Raw genomic sequence first — 13040 nt, 5'->3', positions numbered from 1 at the left:
TAAATTAAAAGTCTTAGATTAAAGTGCTACAATAACTTTTATACTATAGAGAAACAAAAAAATTATTGGATATAACGGCCTTGAATCTAATGACACTCCAAGACAGCAATTTATATTGCTCATTTAATTATTCAAAATTTTAATTATTCAAATCATCATTTATATTGCTCATTTATATTCTTCATTGATTATAAGGACCAAGTTCACCACACTAATACATACTAATCAAGAGATTAAGGAACAAATAAATCTAAAATACATCTTTAGATGAAGAACATATATATAAAGATGGAACAAAAAATAATAAAAAATACATATAAATTAACCGTTCAAAAAAGAACATGTATTCACAAGAACATATAATAAAAAAAAAACTTCAACAACAACAAAAATAAAAAAGGAGGACAAACACCAAAATAAATATAAAAATAAAAACAACAAATAAAAATTAATTTTGTACAATTTTAATATTAAAAATTTTTTATTACAAAATATTTTAAATAAAAATATATTAAATTTAATATTAGATTGTATATATTTTAATTATTTTTAAATAATATAAAATTTATTAAAATATACTATATGCTATCATTAATTTATTATGTCAGGTATCGTACGGATCTCACTCTAGTTAGTATAATTTTAAACTCGATGCTGGTAGGCAGTAGCCTCTGCCATGAAAGCAAATATAAATTCATAGAAAAACATCTTAGATATCTCCTTTTTTTTTTTTTGGTGACTTAGATATCCCCTAATTAGTTAGTAGTATATGTAAAGATACAACACACATAAATCTTATATATAATTCACTTTATTCTTAATTGCATCCAATAATTTTTAAAAGATTTTTACCGAGATATAAACAATTTTAATCAAGTCGTTAATTTCATCGACCACATACAAAAACGTTAAATGAAATGAAATACTTTAAGAATATTCTTTAACTGACTACTCCTGTACTAACACATACTAATTGATGTTTGGAATATGAATTATAATAATATGTACAAAATTGTTACTCTCATTCTATTTGTTTCACATTAAATAAGAGTCAAAAGGGTGAAACACTAATCAACGAGCTCTTATGCTACCTTCTTCTCTACCTGAGTGATCTACATGATGCTAATATAAACTGTGTATCTACAAATTGATGTGTGGGATATGTTACATATGGAGTAAACATGCATAACCAATGGAGTGAACATGTCTAAACAATGGTAATAGTATTCCCCCACATGCTATCTCTTCTTTTCCAGGCTTTTTCACTGTCTTAACACCTTGTTTCTACATATAAAGAGATGAGAGGAAATGAAAATTTAAGCCATATTGAAGAAATACAAGTGTTACTAGCTAGAAGTAATCATCAAATGAACCCTCCCTTTCACTTTCAGATCCTGAAAATGCAGCAATAAGGAAAAAAAATGTTACAGTTAGACACTATTATCCTTGACTTTCATTTGTAAATAACAGATGGATAATGATAAAATTTATAACAAGTATATCCAATGTAAACCTTTTATAGTAATAATCATTACCATCATGTTAGATAGTAAAGGCTTTTAGGAGTAGCTAATTTTTCTTGTATATAAAGAAAGGTATGATGGTCAAATAAATAACTAGTTCATGTAACATACCTCTTTGGGCCCTCTCTTATTATTCTACACTCTTAATCTAGATTCTAAGGACGATGGTGACAAATGTTTCTTAGTTTATAAGATCTGCCATTAACTCCATTGAAAATGTCTATAATAGAATAACTGGTGAATTTTGTTGCTCAAGGAAGTCTGGTTTAGTCAATTACCTCTGATGGCCACATCACGGTTTAAAACAGTCCCTAATCCTTAAAACGCACAGTTTCAACGATTCGATATTGTAGTTTAGTAGTTTGACGTGATTCAAAGTGAGGCAGATTACTCAATGTTCTATTGTCATTCTTCACATGGTATTTATTTGGTGATATATGTTATATGTGAATGCTGTTGTCAGTAGCGGTGATGATAAATAAGCCTAAGCAGAATTTTCTATCATTTCCAAACCAAGGTCCAAGGAATTAGGATGTCTCAAATATTTTTGGGCAATTGAAGTAGATTAATTATATTCGTGTATTAAAGTGAATGGTTTATCATATTGATCTGTTGACACTTAGATTTGGACATCAATTTGTTAGTCGCACAGGGATAGGTAGAGCTCATAATTCGTAACCAATCATGAGAGATATCAGAGGCTGTTGGAAAATTGAACTACCTTACCATCACTTGGCCTGTCATATCCTTTGCAATTAGTGTAGTTAGCCAACTCCTACAGCCTCGTTAATTGCTAGTGTTTGGTTCCTATCCTGGGACAGAAAAGATGGAGACAATGTGACGATGAGACGCGTTTCATGTGTATCTTCTTTTTAGAAGTACATAAATTGTCTTAAATATTGTCCCTGTAACTTGCCTTTGTATCTCTCGATTTTGGAATTATAGAAATTATACTAAAAATTCTCTTTAAAATAGGACAGTTTTAAGATCTTTATTCTTTCCCATGTAAGGTTGCAATCCAAATACTGTGATACATCAAAAGAAGCAAGTCTAGAACTCCTATGTGAAGACAGGGTAACTCTCAAGAGTTAGATTTATAATAGACGATGATAGGGGACAACTTGATATATTGGAAAAGTAACAGAAGTGATATTCTGATTAGAACAAGTGCAGAAGCATAATACATAAGGTGATATTCTAGAAAAGTGTGAACTCATGGCTTAACCGAGTTTTTCAAAATCCTATTAATTAGTCCAGTGCCTTGGGATATTCAATAGTACACCCCAGGTTGAAAAGGGTACCTCTACTCTTAATTTGAAAATTCCATTTTTGATAGCCTAATGCAGCAAGTGAATGCTAACATAACTAGGACGTTGAAATTTGTGAAGAAAGTTAAGAAGTTCTATCTCATGTAAAAGAGCAAAGATTCTATGTCGGAATGCAGATTTTGCAATGCTATAGTGGTTGGAAAGGAATTCTCGGATTTTTAATAGTTTATCTTCAAATGTGAATTTCCATTTAGATTAGGATTATTGTTTTGATTTCTGTTTGGTGATCAGCACATGGTCTATTTAATAGGCTTTCTTGAAGTGATATTCAAAGGGATTGCCATACCTTATTGCATAGCTAAAGTTTTTATGTCAACTATATACTTTTCTTTTTGCACATGTCCTAATTATACCTTTTGTATTTGTGCAAGGATGGCTTATCCTTTTTATATTCAGTATTATCTTCTATTCTAATAATAAACTTTATCTTTCTATAAAAACAAGGTGGAGAAAGTTAGACTGACCTGACCCATCCTCTCCAGTGACATCCTGAACAACAAGTGGATAATGGCCTGGCTTAGAGGAAGCATCTGAATTTGGACCAGAGGCAGGAAATGTGAAATCAGAGTCTGTAGATGAAGTATCGGAGTTACTGGAAGCAACATCAACTCTAGCAATAGGTCGAAAAGTTGAACTCAATCTTGATGAAGTACTTAAAATCATCTTCAAATCGGCAACTTGACTTGACATGGAAGATATCATCCTGATACACACTAAATCAGATCTAGCATTAATCAAATAGTATTCAGTTTTGAAACTCAAAACTCAAGCAATATTAATATCCATATAAGGCAGACAATGTAAGCAATATTTACAATAGTCAATGCCATCTTCAATGGGGGTTATTATATTCTTCAAACCATAATGGCCCTATTGGTCTACAGTAAATTAAGAGTTTCCATTATCCTTTTTCTTTCTTTGGTTTATTGAGAATTTTCCTCTAAACATAATGAAATATGCAAGTTTTAGTGGGATGTAACCCCATTTTTATGGAAGCAAATCTTTCAAAAGTAAAATGATATCATTTCCTCATAATGTAAGACTAACTGAAAATCTTCCTTCAAACGACATGTCCTTAGAAACAAAGTTGCTCACATGTTTATTGATCGATTGATATGGTGAAGGACTACAACTGCAGCCTCTGGAGATGATAAAGGACTAACGGCATTTTCATCTCTCAAGCTTCAGTTTGCCCCATGTTTGCTTATGAAGATACTTTTGAGTATATCAATTTGGACAATAACTATTAGTAATTTAATTCAAGAGCAAGTTTTCTTTCAAAACTCTAATTAATTATTCCTTAGTTCAGCCTAAAAACTCTGATCCTGGTATCACAACTTTGCATATCTTATTCAAGATGACAGAACTGTTTGAACGTAAATATTTCAAAGGTCACAAGAAACCATCAGTGAATTACTGGATTAAATAAAATCAGTGATGGAAAAAAGTATCATGAATCAATATTGAACTCTAAACAACCAAGTCATCATAAAGCTGGGTTGTTCCCTTTCGGAACTCATGTGTTGGTTTCTATGGCTGCTTACACAAGTTCTATACGCAGTTGAAAGATACCATCACAGTTAAGTAAAAGTACGTAAAATATAGAGAAGAGATGGGGAAGGGGGAAGGGGGAGGGGGGGAGAAAATATAATAGCAGGACTCATGAATCCTCCAGGTAATAATATTAATATTACCTGTTCAATGACTCTTGAAGTTGATAAACTCTTTTTTCAGTTTCTGCTAACTTTTTCCGTAACTCTTCACTTGATCCTTGAGCTTCTACATATTTCCTTTCGCATTCGTCTGCTCTTACTTTTTCTGCCTGCAACATGACCTGTGAAAAGTGATATCACATAAAAAATTGTGAATTTAAAAATCATAATAATATGCCTAAAAAGGTTATGTGCACAGAAATTGTTCAACATGCAAAAAAAAAGGCACTAATTTTTTAAATAAATACCATATGATTCTTTAAATAATGCATTGATGAACACAATTCATCCTTGTCTTATATCACATATTCTGTTAATATATACTGCAGAGATACAAATTACCTTGTCAATGGGTTATCAGTCATGCTTCTATCTGCATTTCTAGGTTGTTTGCACACATTTCAGCCTTGACTTACCATAATCTTTATTTAACATCAAACTAACTAATTATCAATATCATCTTGCCTCTAAAAAGAAAGTAATAGAAAAAAGAATACTTTTGCTCGCTTATTTCTTTATAGTTTATACAGTTAATTTGTGATATAATTCAACAAAAATAAACTGGAACTCTATTATATTTCTATTTAACACATATTTTAGAAAATGTGAAGATAAAACGGTATAGAACCAGAGGTTCTTTATGTTTCAAGGCTTATAAAATAACAGTTATACTACTCATTTTACCTTTAACTTTTTTATTTCTTCAATAAGAACTTCAACCGTTTCACTTCCTTGTAAAGGACTATGGGATTCCCTAATAGCTTCAGTTCTTTCAACATGTTCGGAAGTAATTGTGAGTTCTTCTTGGACAGCATTTAACATTTCTTCTTCGATAGTACATGAGGGTTCTTCTTGGCTAGCATTTGAGGGTTCTTCTTGGAAAGTACTTGAGGGTTCTTCTTGGACAACATTTGAAACTGCTTCAACTGAAATAGTTTTGTTATCCACTAAATTCCCCAAACCCTGGCATTCCATGATAGCAAACCATTTGTTAAGTCAACAACAAGGACTTCAATAGAATCATGCAGACAGAGGGTTCTTCAGTTTTTTGCTATTGTCATTATCATTAGTGCCTTTTCCTATAATCACTATACAAATAGTAGATGAAAAATGATGAAGAGGCACATATGTAGATCTAAGGTGTAATAGTAAATTGTGACACATCAACATATTGTGTCTTGTTTCAACAGTGGGAGCAAATTGAAATAACTTGACATAAATAGACTGAATTGATTAAAAGAAAAAGTTAAGGGACCAAATAAAAAAATAGGTAAGAGACAAAAATTGTATTTTGAAATTGTCCTTACCCAGTGTGAGACTTGGTAGTACATCTAAAAGCTTTAAGCTATTAGGACTAGGCTCTGAAATAGTTTTGAACAGAACAACTATATATTCCCATACTGTAAAGATTCTATATATTATTACTTTGCTAATTGCTACTAATATCTATAACTACAATGAATATTACAAAGAAAAAGGAAACATTTGAGAATTTTAACAACACAACAAAAAATTTATATATACAACCTTGTCTTCGTCTTTCTCCATGGAATCATTGACACTTTGTGAAATGATTGCTGATTTCTTAAGGGTTTTATATTCCAAGAGAGCTCTATGCCGGCGATAATATGACTGCATTTTTTACATTCCTCAAGTATCAGGCAATAGAAAAGGTATTTAAAAAGAATGTGTGTGTGTGTGTGTTAACATTATTACAATAACTCTAACCTGAATAGTGATTGATGCAGAATTTTTCTTCCTATTTCTTAATTTATTTAATTTATCCTGAGCATCCATTGCTCGAAAGGCTGCCTGCAAATATATAGCTGCAACCTTTATCTTGCTGTATTCTTTTCTGGAAAGTTTTCCACGTGTGTGCTTTTGAATTCTGACTGCAGCCTTGCCCCTCCTCAGGTGATAAAATTTTCTCCGAGCCAGTTCACCTAAGAGTCACAACAGTTTAGCACCTAACAAAAATTGATTGCATAAATGGTTGTAGAAGTTTGCATAATAGAAAATGTTATTCTTGACGGTAACAAAGAAACTACACATAAAAAATTTATAAGGACCAAACTCTATAAAAATGTTTCAAAATATGTGTATTCATTTAGTGGCAGATAGTATAAGTACTACGCAGATATTTGTGAGATTAAGTGTAATGCTAAATGCTGATTGTTCACTCTGAATTATGTTATGTTCAGATAGCTCTACGTAGGACATGCTGGGTGGGGAAAGAAAGGTGACCATAGAAAAATAGTATGATAGTCTCGGATGAAACATTTCTATTTTTCAGCAATAAGAAACATTAGGACATTGAAAAGGATATAGGATTTCATTGCCAGTGTTTCTCCCACAATTTTAAGGGTTAGACCACAAGACAATGCATTGTTATTCTCTTGCGTTTTGGCGATGTTTGTCATGAACGATGTCCTTTAAACCTTAAATAAAGATATATGAATGATTTTTATATCCTAATTCACTCCAATATTCAAGAACTCCTTTAAGCTTGAAGTGTGAACAACTCAGACACATCCTAGCATGGGGCAACAAGGATCGAATCTTGCCTTTTGGTTATAGAAGTTCTAATACCATGTGAGAAATCATTTCTCCTAAAAGCTAAAGTGGTTAGATAGATAATCACAAATGGTTTTTATAGATGCTATATTTGACAGACCTCTACAAATAGATTGCATAAAGATAGAGGACTTGAACAATGCAACATATTCTTTCCGTCTAGGATAACGTCTAGTGTGCTTCTGGATAACTGTTGCAGAACCGTAAAGTAAACGTGCTCTCAGAGCATCTAACTCAGCCATCTGACCAGCTCTCAAGAATATTTGTGTTTGCCCTATCTACAAAATTAGCAAGATCACATGAAGTTCAGTTGAGTGTAAAAGAGCATCTTGAAATGAAGAATTTCAGGGTTGACATGCGTATCAATATATGCACCTGTCAACAACAGTACACATGTTTCATTCCATGCCCCAAATCAAATGGACATTTATATGAAAAAAATTCTAGAAATAATACTGTAAAAGGGATCCTCTAAATGTCTGTGATTTGATATGAAATGATATTTAATTTAGTGATTTTTTTAAGGATAGCGCACAAAAATAAGACTTAATAGAGTTATAGTTTTACCTGATATCCTGTCAGACCAGCTTTCTCCAATATCGTTTTACATGCTTCCTTTTCATCGTTGCTGCATAAATGCAGGCAGACTCACTAAGTAAATATCAAAGTAAAATAATAAATAATAAAAAATGTTTGACACCACCACTATTGAGTAAAAAGAACATAACCAAAATTGATGTTAAGTTTGACTCACTTTCCATGAAGAACCTCTGGAGCAAGAATGCCTAATCGAGTTAGAAATTCCTGAAAAGTCCTGTGAGTTGGGAATCCAGCAATCTTAATTCTTACTGCTTCAAGAACACCCTACAATATCAGCGTTGGTGCAAAGTCTACAAATGTTAGTTGGGTAGGAATATTGAAACTTGTTCTAAGTAGCACTCTTGAAGCAAATATTGTACAATTTAATTCCTTAACCTACTTACGCCAGAGCGCAATTGTTGGATGACGTTCATATTATCAAATATGGCAGGTTGTAAAACAGTGTTTGGCTTCACACATCTAATATAGTGAGGCTCTGTGAGATTGAGTGTGTCCATCAATTGTTGTAATTGTAGCTGCACAAATCGGTAAAAACAACATTGATCATTCAATTATGTCACGGCTTATGAGATATCACGTTGAGAGAAGGCAAAAGTCATATTAGACATACCTTAAAACGAGAACCAATAGAAGAAAACTTCGCAGATTTTGATGTCTCCTCAGTAAGTGGAGGAAAAAGTCGTGTTACAAATGAACATCTCGAAGTACTTAGCATGTCTTGATGTTCAGGAACAACGTAGTCTTTGTTTTTGTCAAGAAACTGCTCAGACTGATATTGGACCTGAAAAGAAGTGCACAAATAAATAAGAACCTTTAGTAGAAAAGTAGAAACCAAGAAGGCAATAATGAGAAACTCAAACCGACCTCGCCTGCATAATGTACAACAGTGAAGTCTGACCGTGCCAGTTTTGGCTTTATGAAGCGTTTGTGATCTTTGAATGTCTGATAAAGCTTTGTTGCAAATGTCTCATGGGTCGACTTGGGAAACATACTGCAAGTAAACAATTATTGAAGGATATAATGCATCGTACAGTCATGTAACTTAATCTAGTACTTTGTAAGCTCTAAATAAAATGGCTATTTCTTGCAATTGCAACCATGAAACTCCGGAACATTAAACAATTATGAATTATAAATAATTAACAGAGAGAGAGAGAGAGAGAGAGAGTTGTGTGAAGAAACTTTTTCATACCAAGCTTCATCAAGAAGAGCAATGATTCCACCTGGTTTCTGCATCAAAAGGATTGCTTTAGATAATGAGGGCATAACATTTTGAAGGCAAATTCAGAGGAGACATCTTGGAAATTCTTTGTAATAATTGCAAAGATGTCTACATACTGTAAACAAATTAGTATCTAAGTTGCATTTTTGAATATTACAAAGTAAATCAAATACAAACTACATAAGCAGTTTGCAAACATACTATATATATATAACATTAGATGTTGCTCTATCAGATTGAAATCTAGCTATAAATATTTCAAACTGAAGCATAGCCATAAAGTATGTATAAACCTTTTCAATTAGATCAAGTACATCTTGATTATCCACAAATTCTAAGTAGCTCCAGTCAATCCCTTCTTTTGTATATCTCTCTTGTTCCATCTTAAACACATGCTGCAGGACATTATCCATGTTGGAATGCATGTTATGAGAAAAAGTGATAGTTGAAGTTGTCAAATATCTAAAAACTAACCTCATACCTGGTTGAAATGTTGCTGCAGCTTTTCATTTGTGAAATTAATACAAAACTGCTCAAAACTGTAAAGAGGGAATTAGATATCAACTCAGATTTATCCTACTCTCAAGAGGAACAATGATATATGTGTGTGTGTGTGTACGCGCATGTGTTTGAGTGAATAATATGATTATGTTCACCTGTTATTCTTAAAGCTTTCAAAGCCATATATGTCAAGAACACCAATGAGACATTTTGACTCTGGGTCTTGCCCAATTGAGACATTGATTTTTTGGACTAACCTGCACATAACAATAGAACAGATAAAAAATTATTCAGATTCAAATAACATAAGTGCAATAAACATAGGATAGGACACATTTTTTATATTTTAAATTCACAATTTTACACTTGACATTAACATAGTACCAGTCAAATAAACGAGAATATAGTGTTTTGGCTAAACCATCCCTGCTAACCGTTGCACCAAGAGGATCAAGACTTCTTTTAATAACTTCCTCTGGGGTAATCATCACACGCTTACAAAGTGCATCTTCCAAAGCACTAGGATCGCACCTGAAATAAGAAATAATTTAATAGATATGTAACATTAACAAAAAGAAAGCTATTGCAAATGATAACAGAAATTTGGTCACACATGAGAAGTTCTGCGGTTATTTGGAGATGCAACTTGGACTCTTCATTTTCTAGAACTGATGAATCAGTTTCTTCCTCTGATTTTGCGAAGTTAATGTTTCCAAGATGAAGAATAGCAGCTATAACTCTGAAGATTGCTTCCTAAGAGGAAGGAGAAAATTATTCATTACCATTTTACTTGAAAGATTTGCTACCATGGGCAGATAACAGAAATATTAGCATAACTAAAGAAGGTCATAATCATACCTGCTCTTCTTGATTTATTCCCACAACTTCCATGGCTCTCTTGGTGCTAAGATACTCTTGAGCTGCATTAATGCCAACTAATTCATAGCAATTGGATTGATTAAGGTAGTGAAATGATTTAGGGTCTCCCAACTTATATTTCTCTTTGTCCTAAAAACCAAAAAGCATTAACAATTAAGAATGCCAACAAGAAAATTATATAAGACATGATAAATAATAAATAGAAAATTAAGCTTTGATATGCCTACCTCAGGAGGTGAAGCACAAAGCAGGTAAAAACAGTGATAATTACGCTCAGGATCCGAGATTTGGCATACACGTGATCTCTCTAGTAGATAAGTTCTAATGGCTGCACCGGATATTCGTCCATGCTTATCAAATTGAATCTCAACAAATTTTCCGAAACGGCTGCAGGAAAATAAAGCAAACAAAAGTAGGTATCCAATAGCTGCTTGCTATTGAAATCATTGATTCAAAAACGAGAAAGAAGTAGCTAGCATCATGTAAGCAGCATGGAAATGCAAGCGCTCAAGAAAACACTGTACATATAGGATACATTTAGCACATACACTATGGAATGTGTTAAAAGCAAAGCATAATAGAACATAACCAGGAAGTTCTTACCTAGAATTGGAATTTTTTACTGTCTTTGCATTACCAAATGCTTCAAGAACTGGGTTTGACTGCATCATTACAATTTGAAAACATTAGTGGAACGGTGAGTTTTCACATTCATTAACTACACATCACTTAAAAGAGAAACTAATTAAAGTATCAAACAAGGAGTGATCAAAACCAGAACTAATTCAAAAAAGAAATAAAATTGCTACATCAATAACTTCATAATAAGTACATTGCAAAAACAACCAGTACCTTATCTTATGCGGTAACTAAAATAAATACATTGCAAAATGGTTTGAAATAGGCCAGATCTATTACAGAGTGAACTAGTAACTATTCTATTTAATTCTAAATACCTCCACACTGGAATCCATTTCGGTCAATAATGCAAGAAATATATTTGATCTTCATTTTGCATTTCTTGAACAATACAAAGTAACTTAAGTTTTAGAAATCTCAAAGTTCTTATTTGGCCAAGTGAAAGAACTTGCAACATAATGATTCTTAGTATGTGCGGTAACCAAACACGTAGAAGCAGTAACTACCACAATCCAAGTTTGATCTTCTTACTTCTAGAACTTGTTTTTCAACAGTTCGCCCTTCAGATGCATTATGACCACCCAAAAATGCCAGGTACTGCATAATCATTTTGGTTGTTTCTGTCTTACCAGCACCACTCTCACCACTAACCAGAATAGAGTTGTTCTTCTCCTCATTAATCATTGCTCTGTTTAGGCAAATGATGAGTATGAATACTGGATATGGAAGAAAACATGACTGTAAAATCAGTGCAAATTACAACTCACCTATATGCTGCTTCAGCAATAGCAAAAACATGTGGGCTTAAATCTCCAACTGCCGCTCCCTTGTAACGTTTCATGACGTTAACATCATACAGATCTTCAATATTTTTGAAGGGATTGATGGCAATAAGAATATTTCCGGTATAAGTCTGCCATGATGTCAAACTATTAAAAGAGATCTTATAGCTGCAATGCTAAGTCCATATCTTGCACAAAATTGAAATCTTACATATATTTCATTGATGTCATATCTATTTTTCAGATTATACAACACTCCCGGCTCATGCAAATATGCAAGCTTGGTCATGTCATCAACACCATTAGGTGGAGCATCTTCATCCTTGGGGTGTAACTTTGACAAACTAGAACCAACCTAAGGAACATGAAAATAAAACAAAGATGAAATATTCAAATTACATTACCATACATGTCTGAAGCAACCATCATATTAATGTCTTCAGTGAAATAATATAAAATTACCTTATTCCCATCGCTAAGTTGAATCTCAGCTTCCTTTCCCTTGATACTTAGTACTTGTCCATCAATCCAAACTAATTCCGGATCTGGAACCCAAACATGAGAACCCACAACAATGTTTTCTGCAACCCCCTGTAAGAAAGTTCAATCTTCATGAAACTAAGGGCACATTGGCTATATCAAACCGTTCATGCTTATAAGGGTAAATGAATTTTGTGATTTTGTTTCATTTCCCTCCTTTTTCCCTCAAAGACCATTTTTTTAATTTCATTCAAGGAACTAAAGATTATAATATCTTGTAATTAATATAAAATATAAAATTTCACACTACTACTAATTTACTTTGTAACCTGTAAACAAGATCAATAAGTTTCTACATAGGATCAAAGTTTGTTTGTTCCTATATTTCATGTACAAGAAAATTTTGTTCGAATTATTTTCTTCAGTGTAAATCCACAATGTAGTATTTCCAACCATGAAGGAATTTGTCATTTTCCTTTATTTTCTCACTTAGTGAGTTGTATTGAACTCTTTCAGCAAGAAAACTAAACACTGAAAGTGAGGAAATAAAAATAAAAATGAAAATAAATGAATGAATGTATAGGTAAGATTACCATATTGAGAGAGCGGGAACAGGGAGGATCCGGCAAGAATAAGAATAGTTCATAAGAAATCGAAACATGTTACGTGAATAATCGGCATGGAATGGAGGCGAGAGAAGATTGAACGCCGCGATGAAATTGAAACGGCGGTAACGAACGGTGATTGGAGAGAGAGAGAGAGAGAGAGAGAGAGAGAGAGAGAGAGAGAGTTGTGGTGCA

At 32.8% G+C, this 13040-nt stretch overlaps 1 protein-coding gene across 2 annotated transcripts; it reads right to left on the bottom strand.

Annotated features, from left to right (window-relative positions):
• Positions 1-960: 960 nt before the first annotated feature.
• Positions 961-12064, bottom strand: XIJ (P-loop containing nucleoside triphosphate hydrolases superfamily protein). 2 transcript variants are annotated; one of them, XM_088504887.1, is made up of 25 exons: positions 11972-12064; positions 11746-11891; positions 11510-11666; positions 10943-11001; positions 10567-10726; positions 10319-10468; positions 10074-10213; positions 9845-9991; positions 9616-9717; positions 9441-9498; positions 9253-9354; positions 8930-8967; positions 8602-8728; positions 8348-8518; positions 8121-8252; positions 7892-8001; positions 7705-7765; positions 7238-7415; positions 6292-6506; positions 6091-6195; positions 5435-5526; positions 5248-5338; positions 4546-4685; positions 3316-3554; positions 961-1394 (listed from the first exon to the last, which is right to left on the bottom strand). In XM_088504887.1, exons 1-25 carry the CDS (start codon positions 12047-12049, stop codon positions 1351-1353), a joined length of 3042 nt encoding a protein of 1013 aa, XP_088361013.1. In that variant the 5' UTR covers positions 12050-12064; the 3' UTR covers positions 961-1350. The 2 variants fall into 2 exon arrangements, with proteins under 2 accessions (XP_088361013.1, XP_088361012.1); XM_088504886.1 differs by having other exon boundaries at positions 5248-5526.
• Positions 12065-13040: the final 976 nt, after the last annotated feature.

The sequence above is a fragment of the Arachis ipaensis genome, chromosome B2 (genome assembly GCF_059453495.1).
Source record: "Arachis ipaensis isolate K30076 ecotype BB chromosome B2, ASM5945349v1, whole genome shotgun sequence".
Lineage (NCBI taxonomy): Eukaryota > Viridiplantae > Streptophyta > Magnoliopsida > Fabales > Fabaceae > Arachis > Arachis ipaensis.
Note: the sequence above shows the minus strand (reverse complement) of the source record. Positions and strands in the feature narration are given on the sequence as shown.

Coding starts and splice junctions, on each gene's coding strand:
- XIJ (XM_088504886.1), bottom strand. CDS start 12,049: ATGACCAAGCTTGCATATTTGCATGAGCCGGGAGTGTTGTATAATCTG. Junction 7,766..7,891: donor CCAGAGGTTCTTCATGGAAA/GTGAGTCAAACT, acceptor GCATTTATGCAG/CAACGATGAAAAGGAAGCAT. Junction 3,555..4,545: donor CTTCAAGAGTCATTGAACAG/GTAATATTAATA, acceptor AGTGTGTATCAG/GATGATATCTTCCATGTCAA.